This window comes from Lycium ferocissimum, chromosome 10 (assembly GCF_029784015.1).
Source record: "Lycium ferocissimum isolate CSIRO_LF1 chromosome 10, AGI_CSIRO_Lferr_CH_V1, whole genome shotgun sequence".
Lineage (NCBI taxonomy): Eukaryota > Viridiplantae > Streptophyta > Magnoliopsida > Solanales > Solanaceae > Lycium > Lycium ferocissimum.
In genome coordinates, this window is record NC_081351.1 from 36,099,902 (window position 1) to 36,117,430 (window position 17,529).

General features: G+C 32.8%; 2 protein-coding genes and 1 long non-coding RNA gene across 3 annotated transcripts; 2 read left to right on the forward strand and 1 right to left on the reverse strand.

The window, feature by feature from the left end:
* LOC132033659 (rhodanese-like domain-containing protein 6) lies at positions 1–3,320 on the reverse strand. The gene is made up of 6 exons (XM_059423699.1): positions 2,998–3,320; positions 2,765–2,863; positions 2,297–2,338; positions 1,967–2,096; positions 431–532; positions 1–335 (listed from the first exon to the last, which is right to left on the reverse strand). Exons 1-6 carry the CDS (start codon positions 3,244–3,246, stop codon positions 271–273), a joined length of 687 nt encoding a protein of 228 aa, XP_059279682.1. The 5' UTR covers positions 3,247–3,320; the 3' UTR covers positions 1–270.
* A 6,644-nt stretch (positions 3,321–9,964) lies between these two features.
* Positions 9,965–17,415, forward strand: LOC132033662 (bet1-like protein At4g14600). Its single transcript, XM_059423702.1, has 4 exons — positions 9,965–10,128; positions 10,970–11,093; positions 16,037–16,093; positions 16,937–17,415. Exons 1-4 carry the CDS (start codon positions 10,070–10,072, stop codon positions 17,096–17,098), a joined length of 402 nt encoding a protein of 133 aa, XP_059279685.1. The 5' UTR covers positions 9,965–10,069; the 3' UTR covers positions 17,099–17,415.
* On the forward strand, positions 12,706–14,533 carry LOC132033664 (uncharacterized). The gene is made up of 2 exons (XR_009408854.1): positions 12,706–12,936; positions 12,996–14,533. It is a non-coding gene; the product is annotated as an uncharacterized LOC132033664 (long non-coding RNA).
* Positions 17,416–17,529: the final 114 nt, after the last annotated feature.

Genomic DNA, 17,529 nt, shown 5'->3' on the forward strand with positions numbered 1-17,529 from the left:
TATTGCCAATATTTTGACTTCGAATTTAAGCAAATAATAGTAAAATGAACAACGATTCTCTTCAACCAAGAGAAACATATCAAGGATCTAAAATAATCGAATGGCACACCGCCGTAAATACAATAGCATGGCCATAGTTCTGTAACCTTTCTAATAAGGCCTATTATTTTTCTTCCTACATCGTCAAAAACCAATTATTCGAAGCAATTTTATTTAGAAATATTTCCCAACGAGGAGCTACCACAAAAACCATGGCTTTCTTAAACTTGTTTACTTGCTAATCTCTGCTTGCACCTTCTCAATGAAAATAAGCATGCTCTCTAATCCTTTCTCATCTGAAAAAAGAAGAAGATGGTATTTGTCAATGTTGTTAAACAATACTGAATATGACATTAAATGAAGTTGAGTTAATAATATTTAAGAGGCTTACCAAATCTTGGTATAGTGTGGCCTCTAGGATGATGAATCACCACTGGATCAGCACATGATTCCAAGAGTTCTATCCCATACTTCTTGAGGTAGTCTTGCTCACCTGCAATATCCATTAATAGCCCGTGAATACGTATTCTTCATTTTTTTCAATCCACAATCATTCAGGGAAAAAAAAAAAAAAAACTTTTTTTCTTTTACTTGAATAGTGGGGAAAGGGATGATACGAGGGACTTGATGGGAAAACTCTGCACCTAAGTAATGCAAGTGAAAGAACGAGGGTCTTATAAGTGGGAAGAACACTTTCAAGTTCAATACATTGATATTGATAGTGTGATAAATTAAATTTTACACATTATTAGTCATTATATTACTAAAAAATCTTTATAGGTAACTGTAATTAATAGTTTAATAATAAGATATGTAACAAGTTACGACAATAAGAATTCTATCTCTCGATCTCAAACGGTATAAAACTTACTACAACATGTTAAAATACATTTTGAGTTTAAAAAGTTTGTTAAAGTGTATTTAATTAGATCCGAATTTCTACGTGGCGGCGATAATTGGGCAATTTGCAGGATTTCCCTTCGCTTGGGGTGGTCTTTAATTTTTTCCCCTCAAATTGGTGGTCTTTAACTTTTGCCCTTCGCTAAAAATCCCTAGGTTTCGGGTTCGAATCCCTGCTCAGTCAAAATTTTTTTTAAAAAAATCGCAAGGTAGAGTTTGGATTCGTAAAGCAGAGTTTTGCCTTCAAAACTGTGATTTTTTTTTATTTTTTTTTTACTGAGCTGAGGTTCGAACCCACAACTTTAGGATGTTAGTCGAAGGACAAAACTTAAAGACTACCAATTTAAAGGACAAAAATTAAAATGAAGGCTAATCCGTGCAAAAAAAAATGGCGATAATGACATGTTCAAGTTCGGCACCTGAACCCCACAAAAAAAAGGCATGTTGAAGTTGTTAAATAAGTCTTGATTTCTCAGCCAAAGCTTAACAAGTCAATTAAAATAGCCCATAACTGCAATCAATTATGGCGGCTTTCTTCTTGCCACTCTGTATCACATATAGTACATAGAGCTAGAGTTGATTTCTCCAACTATTGAATATGACATCGGAACTTATTGTATAACAATTCCTTTATGCTAAGGCATATATCCTATTGGAACCTCTAACAATATCGTCGACCCGAATGTGATGAAATCAAAGACCGAAAATTAACGTATAATTGATATAATTAAGCTAAAGGTTGGAACTATGCACTGTGTTTCATGACATGCTTTTAAAATTACCTAATTTGAATCGTTCTATTAATTTCTTAACAAAACATAATTTATCCGAGTCGCCCCAAATTGACGAGAAACTATAGTTGACTTGTCCTAGTTTGTTAAACAAGCATTATAAAGAACCAAATGTGTCGGTTAATTTGCACACCACGTTTTGAAATAAATAACTAAAAGAATCATACTACGTGTACTGCAAAACAACCAAAGAATAAAGCATACAACGTGTGAACAATTGTAGGGATAGAAAGTACCTAAGAAGTGAACGGAGGGGCATGTAATTGCTGACGAATAAGCTTTTTCGGCCACTGATTTATTCTGGAATTTAGCACCTCCAATTATTATCAGATATTTTATTTTAGGCACCTTCGTAAGTCCCACTCCCTGCCAAGATCACACCATTTAATTAATCATTAACCATCATAAGCGGGGAAAGTTTAATTGAATACCAATAGTTATAATATTATGATTCGAATTGTAACATCTTGATCACCGACAGTCTCTCAAGACGATCAGCATTTTCATTTTACACACTAAAAGAGCTAAACAAAAGAAAAATAAAACTTTTATTGCCTAGTGTTTACCTTATCCTGCAACCCAGACAAAGCTCCAGAAAGAATTGCCCCCTGAATTGTATCAAAAGACAGAGATATTCAGAATCAGATTGTGGACATTTTCTATTAAGGTGCATGTATCACAAATTTGAAATGTGAAAAAAGAAGAAGAGAGAAGTACTTAAAAAAGTCAACTGCCAAAGTCACACAGGATCAAAAAGAAAGAGAAAAAATAAACAAAATAATATGGTAACGACTTTAAAGCTTCGACCTTTGACCGGAAAAGTGTACACGTTTGCTTTCTAGAAACAAATTTTTTCATGACAAACATGCTTTGCCGCACAAAAAAAAAAAAAAAGATTTTTTTCCCTTTAACAAAAACCAAAACCAAAACCAAATTCTTCCAAAATAAACCCAAAAGAGATATTACCAAATTTATATCCAAAAAAAAAAAAAAAAAAAAAAAAAAAAAAAAATGGAAAAAAGATTAGAACATACCTGGGAGAAACCAAGAAGACCATCGAAAGGTCCATGCTTAATCATGCACTCTTCTATGTATGCAAGACATTCATCAAAATTCTCATACTCCGTAAACTCCTGGATTGAAAAATAATACCAACAATTAAGTGATTAATTTTCATTAGAAAATGCGTAAGAATGAAGCCTGCAACCGTAAAAAGCAAGAAAGAAATAAAATAAGCCAGGGAAAATAGAGAAAAAGAAGAGAGGACCTTATTGAATTGGAACCATTCATAATAAGGAGGGTCAAAGATTCCTTCAACTTCAGATTTGCCTTGACAAGGAAAAGGCGCATCAACAAAAACAAGATCCAATTTATCCACAACTTGAGTTGGCCATTTATCAAGAATTTGTTTCTTCAAAATTGCACCACTTGTTCGAAATCCATGAAGGCAAAGAAATCTTGGTTTCCTCTCATGATTGGTGTTGTTGTTGGTCTTGGCATCACCTTCACTTCCCATTGTGGCAAAATGTTACAATTGTTGTTGTTTCAGAAACTAAAAAGACTCTGTTTCCTAGGTTCCGCAAGTATTGGTGTATATAGGGAGTGAAGGCCAAATGAAGTTTGTCAGGCGCGGGTTCAAGGGAACGCGTAGTGCGATGGGTTGTCCACGGGATTTTGGGGAATAACAACAATTGGATATTGCGTGGACGATGATGTCAAGGAAAGCAATTTATTTCTGCTAGCTACTAAAAAATATGGTGAGATTAATGAAATGTTTTCATAGTTAAAAATTTCAAATTAAGAGAGTATAAAAAAATTTGGTATGAAGCTGACTTCAAGCTTAGGTCTTTTTTTAATTAAATTAAAAAAAAAAAAAAACTAAGGTAACATGTAGATGCCGGGAAAGAAAAGGGCTAGCTTTTTACATAGAAAATTCATTTAAACTTCATTTTTTTTAAAAATTAAGAGTATTTTTACCAACTTACCATTAATTAACGCTTAGAAAAAGAAAAGTTATTTAATGATTCTTGATTATAAATAAGGGTAAGTTTGGAAGAATAAGATTAATTTCTTAAATATTTTTTAAATCTTAAAGTCAAACAACTTTTTGGAGCAAAATAAAAAGCAAAAGTTTTGACATTTTCCTTCTTTTTTTTTCGACACTTATTTTTTGGAATGGAGGGAGTAAAAAATATGGTGAGATTAATGAAATCTTTTCATAGTTATAGAATTCTCAGGTTTTGAATTAAGAGAATATAAAAAAATTTGGTAAGAATCTGACTTCAAGCTTAGGTCTTTTTTTAATTAATTTAAAAAAAAAAAAAAAAAAAAACTAGGGTAACTTTTAGGTGCCGGTCGCCGGGAAAGAAAAGGGCTAGCTTTTAAGCTTTTTAGCTAATCATAATTAGAATCAAATTTGAACAAAAATTTTAAAACTTTCAATAATTTAAATACGAAACGCATTTAAAATACCATTTTCTTAGGCTAAAACGTGAAACTTTTTTATTTTTAGTATTGAATAACTCATTATATTTTTAAGTTATGGATCATATCATAAGTATCACTATTTTAATAGATTTTAAACACACAAAAATTTATCTTTCAATAAACATCCGAAATTTATTTTATGGTCCAATTAATTTGAACCCATACATACAAATAATATATTAAGGTATTTTGAAAAATTAATCCCATTATCATAATCATTAGTCAGTGCAAATTTATGATAAAATATATCATGCAATTATTGATTGGATGTATACAAAAAGTTGTAAACTAGTATTGAGTTTAAGTTATATGCACCTGTTATAGAGGATAGCTTTTCATTTTTTTCAAGGTTATTGATTAACGATTGTATAGAAAATTACTTATAGTTGTCTTTTTAGTAATTTGATGATATAGATCTTTTTTATAGTACATAAAACTTATAAATATTATCCCTAGTCCCCACACTAAACAACTTATTAGTAATCGTTAGTGAAAGCATATGAGCAAATCTCACTTGTTGCACTCGGATTTACTCTGTTTTGACATTTTCCTTCTTTTTTTTTCGAAGTATTCATGTATACAATGTTTTTGATCTTCAATCCACATGATGAGTAGAAAATAAAAAATAAAAATACAATGAAATGAAGGGACTAAACAAATGACAATGACAATAATGCAGAGGACATTTGATTAGATTTCGTTGTTTTCAAGTAGTTTCGTGCAATTTTCTATTTTTTTCACGTTTTATATAAATATAGTTGTTCCACTATTAATGTAATGAAATTGAAGTTCTGGAAATACTTCAAATAGTTATTGCAGGGGACCCAATTAGGATGGGGAAAGAAACGTGATGTTTTGACTTTCAAATTTTTTCTTTTTTTGACTTTCAACGTTAGCTCACAGCCTCACAGTTTGTATGTGTCACTGCTTAGCCACCCTAATGTCGCCTAGCTCAACTTTATGTATAAAAATAAATAAAATTGCATTACTGTATTTTTCTCTTACAAAATATATTACTTGACGAAGTGAACACGGTGTTCAATTCTCATTGCTCACTGGACAGAAGATTTGGACTGTACACATACCTATTGACTAAAAAATTCTCGCCAATGTATATTTTCTGTCACTTGAATTTAATAATAAGGCAAAAGGCATTTGATTTCGGTTGCTTCAACTCTATGGTGATATAGCACCAATATTTATAAGGTAAAATTGGGACTCGTCTTTAGACAAAGCAACATCTTAACACATCTGCCCGAAAGGGGGTTAAAATATTACCAAACTAATATTTCGATGCATAACACATTCAGACTCATGAACAATTGTTATGTTTTACGCCTACCTAGCATGTTATTTGCCTTGTACACCTGGAGTACAATGTGCATGCTTTATGCATCGGATTGTCTTTCCCAAACTTCTAAGAGCATATTTTCCATTTTATCATATTTTAAGTGATTGACTATATTTATATTGCAAGTTATGTCGTCTGTAATCAAAAGTTTTGTGCTTTATAATATCATTATTTATTAGGTACATATGTTATTGTGCGTGGATTGTAGTTTCAATCTTAGCACGTTCCGCCTTTAATATTCTACATCTAATTTATCTTTATTTTACATTTTACAAATATATTTTGAATTGCTTAAATTAGGCTTCTCTCCTTGTAGCGTCTAGCCTATTTTAGGGTTGGCATGTGCTATTACTTTTGTTAGCATATCGGGTTCAGTTCCATTTAAGTTCAAAATAAAAGAGTGCCTTCTAAAGTTAACAGATTAGAACACTCCTTGAGGAATGTTCTAAAAGATATTTTCCAAGTTGATTGGCTAAAATTTTTTGAAAAATATATTACCTAGGAAAATAAGTTTTTTTAAAATGAGAAAAATGACTTTCCTAATGGGAATAAGGAAAATAAGTTACACTTGCTAAAGGAGAATGAGGTACTCAAATGTGTAGAGTTGAGTGATATCTAGATTTCTCCTTACAAAGCTTTTATTATGGTTGTTATACATTGATTTTATCAATGTCCGTCATTAAATGGAGTTAGGCATCAAGGTCGTCATTAAGTGGAGGAGTTAGGTCGGGTTCAAATCAATAGTTGTTACACGTGTTTAAAATTCCAACTAAAGAAGGGGAAGTGGTTGAAATTTGAGAAGGGGAGAACATCTACAAATCTTATGAGCCTGCTGAGGTCGTGATGCATTAAAATCGTCGAGACTTGACTTGATATACTATGCATTCAGCTAAGCCAAATGGCAGGTCAATCTCAATAGTACGTTATGCTAAATGAGTGGATTGATACGTTCCAAGAATTTATGCAACGACCCAACTCAATTTCTACTTTTAATTTAAAATTAAACAAATTTATTGTTATGCTATTCAAAAGGTGAAAGGATAGCTATTTCCTAAATTCGAAAGTTTAGGGGTTAAAGTATACTCGCATAACAAGTATTTACAAAAAATGGATTTGTATGTGTTATTATTCCTAAAACTAGTGAATTTGTCCAAGCTTCGCGCGGTTGGGAAAAAAATTAAAATATTATTAAACAATCATTGTATTGGATAAAATTTTATTAAAAATCTTAGTTTCAATAATACTTCTTATTACACAAAGTACTGAGTAACACCTCCTTTTTTTCTTGACGACATAAACTGATCAGTAATCAAATAAGCAGTCTAGTCAAAAAATTAAATCCATAAACTCATGGTCTTGAGATAGCTTATGTAAAAATTGCACTTCCTAACAATTGAAAACTACAAATAGTAAATTTAACTTAATTCTCATAAAGAACATCAAAGTTACATCTAAACTTCCCACTCTCCCACTTTCATAGACAAACAAAGTGAGGTGACCTTTGTGAGTTTCTGGTTGTTTCCGTTGACGCCCTACCAAACGAAAGAAGTCACTATCAAATTGCTCTTTGAGAAAAAGAGAATATCATGCAAATGAAGATTAAAAAACGTTCATACGTAGCAGTTAAGCTCGTGCATTCCTTAGAAAACTGAAGATAGTTATATCTGTAAGCCAATTGAATTATGAATAAGTGGATAACGAAAAATACAACCCTATAAAATGCTAAAAGTTTTTATAAGTGGGTAATGACAAATATAACCCTATAAAATGGGGGACAATATCACATGATGAAAAAGCTATTATTATGAAAATAATATTAATTTAAACTTCTGATTACACCAAGTATGTTGTTGTTGTTGTATATTTAATTTAAACTTGAAAAAAATGATTAGTTTAGCAAGCTACATTTTTTTAATAAAACATGATGTGGAAATTTGAGTAATTAAGATGCGAAAGTTAAAAGGCACTGATAATATAAAACAGACTTCAACTTTCATGTTTTTTTTTTTTGTCACTTTTTTTTTTTCCCTAACTCGCTAGATAATTATCACAAATAACTAAACATGAAATTAGTGAACTTGATCAATATGATTTTGTAGATAATGTACAATAAAATAATACAACAATATAATAAGACTTGTAAAAGAAGGAATTGAGTTAAATAATCATATTCATTTTTAATCTTACTAAACAATCTTTTGAATTGAACAGAGTTTACAATGATCTTCATAAATTTCTTACTTTAACTACCTAATAAACATCTCCTGATATGAAAATCTACTAAAACAAAACCATGAAGATATAAAAATAGAAAGCACCTTAACCCGTCAAGTTCTTCATTTTCCAACTCAAAGATAGAACCATACCCAATTTCATTTTTTGTCCCCTTCATTGCCACTAAAAGATGCTTCGCTTTAGAGTTTCCACAAACTAATGAAGATATAAAGATAAAAAGCACCTCAAACCGTCCAGCTCTTCGTTTTTCAACTCAAAACAGAAACAAAACTCAATTTCATTTCTTGTCCCTTTTGTTGCTACTGAAAGATGTTACTCGATAAAATTTCTGGCCTTCATCTCCTCTCCCTCTCTCTCTACTAAATATTTAAAGCCGTAATTAGCACGAAAAATATAATTGATTAGTATCCATTATCAAGTTTTACATATATTTTGAAATCTTGTAAGGAGGCCATGCTATGACCTTCAAACACCGACAAATGACGCCCCGCCTTCATAGGAATGGGTAGTCGAAACTTGAAGAGCGACTCCTTCTTCCTTGTAAATAATCTTCAACAGAAACGATTGGCCCAATATTATTACAGAGAGTGGTATACAATTTAACAATATCTTCAAAAGTAAGTTTAACAGTATCTTCAAAACCAAAATAATCCAAATCCAATAAATTCACACACCGGTTCCCGCAAAAAATAAAACATACCTAAATCAATAAAATATGTGAGATTGTAAACCATAAGAGAAAGAAAGAAATACCAGAAACTAACAATTTAATCACATCTGCTTTCCAATTTTCAGTAATTCAAATAGGAAAAATTAAAGCACAACATTAGTAGATATCAATTAATATAGGTGACAAAAACAGGAAATGAGTGATGATTATTACTCTAACGTTAAGCATTTCTAGTTGGAAATGGTCTCAAATACCTATAAAAATTACGTTGGAAAAAGTCTCCAAACACATATCAAAGATATAAACTCTGCCTAAAATAAAAAAAGTAGGAAAAGAAGAAAAGAAAGAGTCGACAACATTGAATCGCAAGTTTAACAACCTGGAAACTTCTAAGAAAATGGAGCAGTAATGGATTATATAAAGAGGAGAAGGTCATAACTCATAAGAGTTATTAATAGAGGATTGAATGTATTTGGGTCTGGAGGTTACAAATGATATTTAAGGTGTAATTATTTATAAATTTTCGGGGCAACTGATGGGATTTATGTTAAAATGAGGTGCGACTGATTGAATTTTAAGATAAATGGGAAAAGGCTATGTGCCCCTCAAATTTTAAGCATTATTTTACTTACCCTTGATCTTTCTTAGGTTCATCACTAATTGCACATTTTAAGAAAATAAGAGCGTGGTTTTTGAATTATTTAATATACAACACATTATTAATTTTAAAAGGAGGAAAAATTCAAAAAAGAAGGAGAAAAAATATAAATGGTTTTATAGAACATAGAGAGGCGTCACATCACTCTGTCTATGCCTAACTTTAATATAAACAATTATGATTTTATTTTATTCCTGGATAGAAGTACATAAACCGTTATAAATGAAATAATTTTTGTTTGAGTTGGTTAAAATGATTTAAATGGTGATCAGATTTGATTGAGGAAAAATAAAAGCTACATAAGCGGATAAGCGTCACGTAGGTAATTTTATGGTGCAATATGGAGACTTAACGGAGTAGGAATAAATATGATTTTTTTTAAAATATAACAGTAAATATATTAAAAAAATATAATGAAGGGTAAATATAACTTATTTGTTAGACTATAAGAGCAAATATGATCATTTTCCGAATAAATTGGTTGAATTGTATATCTCATAAATTGGTTTTCTGACCCTTTTCCGTATTGAGACACAGAAGTAATCCCACGCCGAATAATCAAATTTGACCCTTTTTCCGTATTTGATGAAGATGTACAGCTTCATCCTACGTGGCCACGTATCATTGGCTGAGCATACAATTCAACCCAATAGTTAATTGCCAACTGGCCATGAGGGTCCAAAATCTTATTACGTGGCAAATTAATGGCTGTTGGATCCGTAATCGAACGGTGAATATGCACTCACAACGTCATCTTACACCAAATGGAAAAAAGGTGGTAACAGGCTGTGACTCACAGCTAATCTTATTTTCCTTAATCCAACCCCAAAATTCTACTTCAAATAATTCGAAAATACTTTGCCTTTAAACTTGAATTTAAGAATCTTAAATTCAAGTTATTCTTAAATCTAGGGTTTCGAAATTTACTCAAATTTTCAATGGCTTCTAGTTCTCATAGAGGTGGTGATTTCTACGGTGGTGCTTCATACAGATCCAGGTATAATCTATCTAGGGTTAATTATATATGTCATATTTAGAGTGAATTCGTATGGAAGAAATGCGGCAGTGATAAATATATGTCATATACAAGAATGTTTATAGTTGTTATTATACCGAATTTTAATATTAGTCAGCATTTTTTGTCGACAATTTGTATTTAATTTGAAATGGAATTAGACAGCTTGTTGAATTGGACTTTATCATCTGCTAAATTGCAATTCGTTATTGTTCTAATTGCGTTCACAATTTGAATTGTTATGTAACTGAAAAAATCACCAAAACATAACCTAATTTGCAGAAAATTAACAAATATACACTTTTGTTTTTTTGCATTTTTTGGTTTAAATTTGAGATGTTTTTTGTGGTCCTAGTTCTTGAAAGAATGTAATTAGTAAAAAAGAAGAAATGAAAGGAAGACTGAATTTGATTGAGAATAATAATAGGTATATAAAGTTCGAAGAATACAAATATTCTTACCAGAAACAAAGGGTTCATAGTTTTTTAAGGATAAATCTTTTTTTTTAAATTTTTTTATATACGTTTAGTCATGGCAGAATATGCTAATTTGTACCCTACATCAACTGTGTTCATTCACAGATTAATTAACTCTGATTCAATATATGCCATTGCTTGTGATGCTTCTTGGACAGATCAGAAGCAGAGTGAGGTCAAATTTGTAATAATTCCCTATCGAAAGTACGATTTGCATTTGCGAAATTTGAAACAATTTGCAAAAAGTATAACCTATTATGCAGAAAATTAACAAATATGCACTTTTTTGAAATTTTTGGTTTATATTTGAGAAATTAAGATTTTCTTTTTTGTGTTTGACTGATCAGAGATGGATTGAGTACAAGGCAAGCAGGTGGAACAGATGAAATACAGTTACGGATTGATCCGATGCATGGAGACCTAGACGACGAGATCACAGGTCTTCGCAAGCAAGTAAAACAGCTCAGAAATGTATGTTTCTCTACTGCCTTGTCTTGGTTTTCAATTTTTATTTTGTTGGAGAACAGCTTTTGCGTAACTGGCGTCTATCTTTGAGATTTATGTAAATGTCAAGTTTGGTGATGTGTTATGTGTTAGAACACTAATAATATTATTCATTTAGCAAACCAATATGAAACTTGCTTGGCTTAGAGGCACGTAAACACGCTTCTTCAAGATATTCTAGTTCCCCTGAGACGTTGCACAAAAGCGCATTGCATAGGAACTTAGAAATATGGGTTAAGTATTTTTCTTCACTTGTTGGTTCGATGGAATCAATTGCTAGATTAAAAAGATATCAAGTTCGGCTGAGTATGGAGCAAGTACTGACTTATTTCTGGTCAGCAGTCTAGAATCAAGGTGACACTATTCTTGTGGTAAATCCCATCGTTGTTTTAATTCGATGGAGTTATGTTGGACCGCTCCCTTCTTGTAAGTCCTCTGTGTGTGTGAGAGAGATCTCCTTGTCATTATGGGGTTCTTGAGATCCAATGTCTGTTGTTGTAAGGATTGTGGTCTTTTTTTCCCTTCTTTTTGATTGATTTTTTCTGAATATTTTGTTATTTACTCTCTCTCTTTTACCTTCCCACGGGTATTCTCTTCCTTTTATCCTTTCCCTTTTTTGTTTTATTGTTTATGTGTTTTGCTTGCATGCAGTTTCTTGATAGTATTGGTCAAATGAAAAAAAAAAAAAAGGAAAAAAAAAGAAGCTTGAGATAGGCACTAAGCTCCAATGTAGTATATTTTCATGGATTATGTTGCTGTGTTGCACAAACCTTTTATGGTCTAAATCTAATCCTTTTCAGTTTTTCAGCGTGGGATTATTTCTCTGTATCATAAATTGGTTTTCTTTGTTTACTTTTATTCTGTTACAGTTGGAAAAGGAATATAAGAAAAGGATTAAGGAGAAAAAATAATGATTGAGCTTTACAAGACTAGGTCAATAACACATTGGTTCATGTGTGGTGCTCTGTTTGTTTCATTAGTTGATTACTCAACTATTTGGCCTGCTGAAAAAAATTCATCTTTCACAGTTGTATCAGGAAAATGCTACTTCAGCCTGCTGTTTTATTCTTTACTGTTTAAGTATGAGCCTAGCAAATTACATTAGCATTAAGTAAATTTGGCCTGATACTGCATTATGGGTTGTGTGTGAGATATTTCTTTTGAGTCGAGGGTCTATCGGAAACAGCCTCTATACCCCACAAAGGTAGGGTAAGGTCTGAGTACATTCTACCCTCCCCAGACTCCACTTGTGGGATTACACTGGATATTACTACTAACATATAAGCGGCTAAGGAGAGCAGCTTAGGGTCCTCCTAGGGTATGTTAGTAAATTCAGGTGGTTTTCACCTGCTTAGGACTTAGGAGAGCTGTAACTTTTGTTTAATGTCCACTATTCCATTTTTCCCTCTGTTGACACGTTCTTACGGAGCTTTCAACATCTGCTTTTGCTTCGCTTCGCTTTTCACTTTTTTCTTTCACTGCTCAGTGCAGAGGTTACAACTCATGCCTTCCTTCCCTGAGCAAAAATTTATGTCAAAAGATCCAAAAAGATATCCCCTATAGGTAAGTTTTTCCCTGGTTTTACCCTTTGTTTATTTGACTTTTTTTTTTGTTATCACTGTTATTTAGGTTTAACCTTGTGTTAATTTTTAATTTAAAGATGTTTTCAATTTTCCATGATAGATTTAGCTTCCTTTTGTCTAAAATTTTAGGCTAATTGGTGATATATTATTACGCTTCTGTTTTGTGTTTTCCGTTTTGCTCTTTTAATCGTTAAATCTTATATTTCAGTTGTTTCAACTCTCTCAAGGTGAGTAACAATGGATTTTGAGTTTGTTATTTTACATACTACATCCGAACTTGCATTAGAGGTGTTTGCGAAATTGTCCAAAAGAAACTGCGATGGTTTAGTAGTCTGTTAAACTGCAAAAGGGGATTACCAATTTCTTCTCTGGTTTCGTTTCGAGTGAGATATAGACATATAGTATTCTGCTAAACTGAAAAAGGGGATTGCCAATTTCTTCTGTGCTTTTGTTTTTTCAAGTTGCACATACAATTCTGCTTGTTTTCCCTTTTTCTGTGACATGGTAAGTGATTTCGTTGTTTTTTTAGCATCTAACACAAACATGAGATTGGAGGTAAAATTTTGTTAATTAATCTGAAACCAGATGTGCAACACATTGATGCTCCCAGGGTTGCCGATAACAGTTAACTTTTTTATCTTTCCATAGAGATAACAGTTAAGTCACTATCAAAACCATAACCAAAAGAAAGAAAGATACCATTCATTTTCTCTCTACAGGCTAAATGACCAATACAACATAAAACTATTGGGATAGCCTAAGGTAACTGCAATATCCATGCCCTTAGATATTTAATAAGCTGCTATTGAGTAATCAGTTTGCTTCTTTTTTTCTATTTTATAATTTTGTTAGTAAATCAAATAACTTAATTTACTGAGACCGAATGCTCAATTGCTGTCTCCAACTTTTAGAACCCCATTCTTTTCAAGTTAATGATAGTTCTCTTTTTAGTTACTGTCAAAATAATGTCTACTTCCAAGCAGGGTGGATAGTCATATTACTTGGTTTAACTACTATATCTTGTATTGTTGGTGCTCAATACTTGGTTTTGAAAGTTATTGCATGACTTTTCCTGTTATGCTATTCTTGGAATGGGAAGAACTCAGTACCAAGTTGGAGACCAAACTGATACTTAGGAAATGCTGAATTATGAAGTTAGCATAATGTGCTTGAAGATGCCTAGCATTTGACAAATTGAGGAGTGCCTATAATGTACCTCAACACGTGTAGCATTTCGTATACTTAAAATATTATATACCTATAGTATTTAACTTAGGCTGAACTAGATCACTGTACTGTGTAATTTTGTCCTCATATTGTACATAAAAAAAGACTGTTATGCGCATGTTGTGCACAAAGTCTTTTGTCATGGTTATCAGTGTTGTTATCGATCAATATTTTTGTTTCTTCTTGCCCCTTCCTTCTTTGATTAACATCATTTCAAAATATGGTTCACCTGTCACAAAACGGAGGAAAATGTAATGAGTAGAGTAGAGTAGATTATGACTGAAGTCTGAAGGTAACATAGAACTTCTCCTATGCTGTTGTTTTTCGAATAGCTTAGGCTCACTACTAGACTAGACAAATGATGAATACAAATATGGTTCTGCTGTACCTGAAGATGCATATGTTTTCTATCGTTCATATATTATATCTATTATAGCTGGTTAAGATTGAATTGGATAGCACAAGAACAGTGCGTAGCCTCTCTTTCACAAATATTTTACACTTGATAAACAAGTCTCTTTCCTAATATGTTGGGCCCGTGCATAGCACGGGCTAACCCCACTTGTGCTGTTATAACCTAGAAGCAAGGTTGTGCCTTGATAATTGTAATTATAACCTAGATGCAAGGTTATAACCCAGCTTTGAATCCCATGACTCCTTGTTTTAGTGGTTATTAGTGTCTACCTTAATTTCTTGGTATGGGCCTAGATTGATGCTCTATCATGCTGACATACTTCAATCCGGTCTTTGAGGTGGATGCTACAGAGCTATCACTGCTTATATCTAGGTTGTAAATCCTTCCTAATGAAGTCTGAATATTGGTGGACAAGTGTCATGTTATCCATATAGTGATGTAGTCCATTCATGACTGGCTCAGACAGAGGTTATCATTCCTATCATTCCTATAGCCTGCATATTACTTCATAAGATGGGACCAACAATCTTAAGCCTAGATCCCATCTTTTGTCGTCTAAATCAACTTGGCTAAAACAAATACTGATTTTCTGAATTTGGTCTCAGCAGTGAGGTTATATCTTTCACCTTTGCATTGATGTAATACAACTTGCCATGTGTCATAGTTTAATGCCGACCTATTCTTCTTCATCTCCTCGCTATCTAGTGTGTACATTGATGCCTGGACCACACTAATAACCAAGTGCTGCAAATCGTACCAAAAAGACATGGCTAGTACTTTGATCCTTCTCTGTCTCAAGTTCTAGTTGGATCCAACGTGCTCCTCACTGTTGCAGTCCAGCAGTCAATGTTGAGGTATTAGGTGGGACCACTTGTTGAGCTGATAATCAAAGAAGATGGGAAGAAAATTTAACCATTTGATTGTTCACATATTTGGATAGATCAAAGACTATCATCTCTCTACCTCCTACTTTTTTTTTTTTTTAATTGGTTTCTAGCACTGGCACTGGTTATTGGCCTCCACATGCAGCAGCAGCAAAGGTGACGTGCAATATCTTTGACTGAAATTTCAAACAGGACTAAAGTTTTGTAATTCTAATTGAACATTGCTTTGCAGTGTTATCAAAAGCGAAAAGCGCAAAAAAGCTCTTAGGTCAGCTGGGGCTTTAGGCGCAAAGCGCAAATAAAGCGTGAGCTTTAATGAAAAAAGGCGCAATGGCGCAAATAGATATATATATATATATATAGACATATGTGTGTGTTTTTAGTCTAATACTAACAATAATAAGCATGAATAACAAATATATAGACAAAGAAATTGTAAACACATTACGATAAAGGGAAATATCAATTATCTAGTGTCACCTCTTCAAGAAAGGCTCATTGGCAAGGAAAAGTATGTCTTAAGCGCCTTGATGATGACATTGAAGCCCACATAAAGCGTGGCGAAGCGCTCAACATGTTTTGAGCCTCGCTTCAGGGCTTAAGCGCGCCTTTGACAACACTGTTGCTTTGGGTGTAAGTCTTGTAGGACATCCTGAAGATCTTTATCCATTATGTCCTTATTCGATGCATCTTTTCCAGTCTCTGGTTTGTTGGCTCTATGTTATATCATATTTGTCACGGTTTCAGGTTTCTACTTCTATTTACCCTTTTGCTAGTACTTATAAATATTTCCTGTTGCAGGTAGCACAAGAAATAGAATCGGAAGCAAAGTATCAGAATGATTTTATTAACCAACTGGTATGCCGTGAACTTTTTCTCCCTTTTTCTGAGTATGTTTGACATTCTTTAAGACATTTTAGTCACTTCTCTCTCTATATATATGTGTGTGTGTCATATGCCTTAACAATTAAATTTTTGTATATTAGAGCTTTTTGGTATATGTTTTCCTATTACTGGATACGATCTAACACGAGCTAATAACTTGGGAGAAAAGGGAGAACAAATTATAGTTAATCTTATAAATGAGGAAAAAGTTTCCAATTGCTAACCTTTATTTACAGCCCTCATGACCCTCATTCTCTTTCACCTTTTCTCCCTCTTTAATCTGAGAATTGCAATACTATAATTCTTTTATAATGACAGTGTACTTGTAACCTTACTTTGCTTTTCCTTAGGTATTACCATGCCAGCCTGCCCGAATGGCTTCATTGCTCTATGCTTTCTCAAGTTTTTTGAAATTATGTCCTTGTTAGATCTCCATCAATTGGCTTTGATAAGCCCAAATATGATTATATTTTTCCTTTTTTTTTTTCCCTTTGGTCCTGAGGGTAATGTGTGCGGAGATTTTGGACAAAACTGTTATATTCAACTGATTCTAAATCTGAATGATGTATTTCTAGGAGCTATCCCTTCTAGCAAACTAAATTGCTGCAACATTAGATTGCTTCAAGCCGTTAGAACTTAGAAGAATAGAAGTACCAAACGTCCTAGAGTTGGCTTGGCATTGTTTAGTGTTGATTGGTCAGTCTGTCTGGGATTCTCATGATGTATGCTTATCTTATTGATTATGGAATCTTTCTTACTTTTAAGTTACATAACTTCTCATTTCCTTAAAACCTTAACACTTCCCTTTTATCACAGCAAATGACATTGATCAAAGCTCAAGCAGGAGTAAAGAACAACATGAGACGGTTGAACAGGAGTATCATCTCGGAAGGATCAAACCATGTGATGCATGTGGTTCTGTTTGCACTATTTTGCTTCTTTGTGATATATTGGTTGGCCAAGTTTTCCCGGAAATAAGGGCAACCTTATCTTTCTATGCCGGTTTACCATTTCCTGGCTGAGATCTGATGAAGACACACAATCTATTCAAACCATCAAACAAATGCTAAGCAGTGGCAGATTTTTGGTGATTGGGGGAGCAAGGGTACAACTGTAGAAACTCCGAACATTAGTCTTATGTAAAGTTTCCTAATCCGTAGAAGCACTGTGGGATGCTATTAGTTTATCCTTTTTCTTATCATTTAATTTTTCTTTGTAATACTTGCAATCTGACAATGACAATTGTGTGCTTATCTGAGAAAATTGTGATTATGGTGCAACGAAGTATGTTGTATAATTCTTTTGTTAAAACAGCAGAGTCTGTTTTGCAGATGATGTCTGGCAAAACAGTGTATACATATGATTATAAATCTTATAAAGTCTACCCTTTAATTGTGCTATTCAATGCT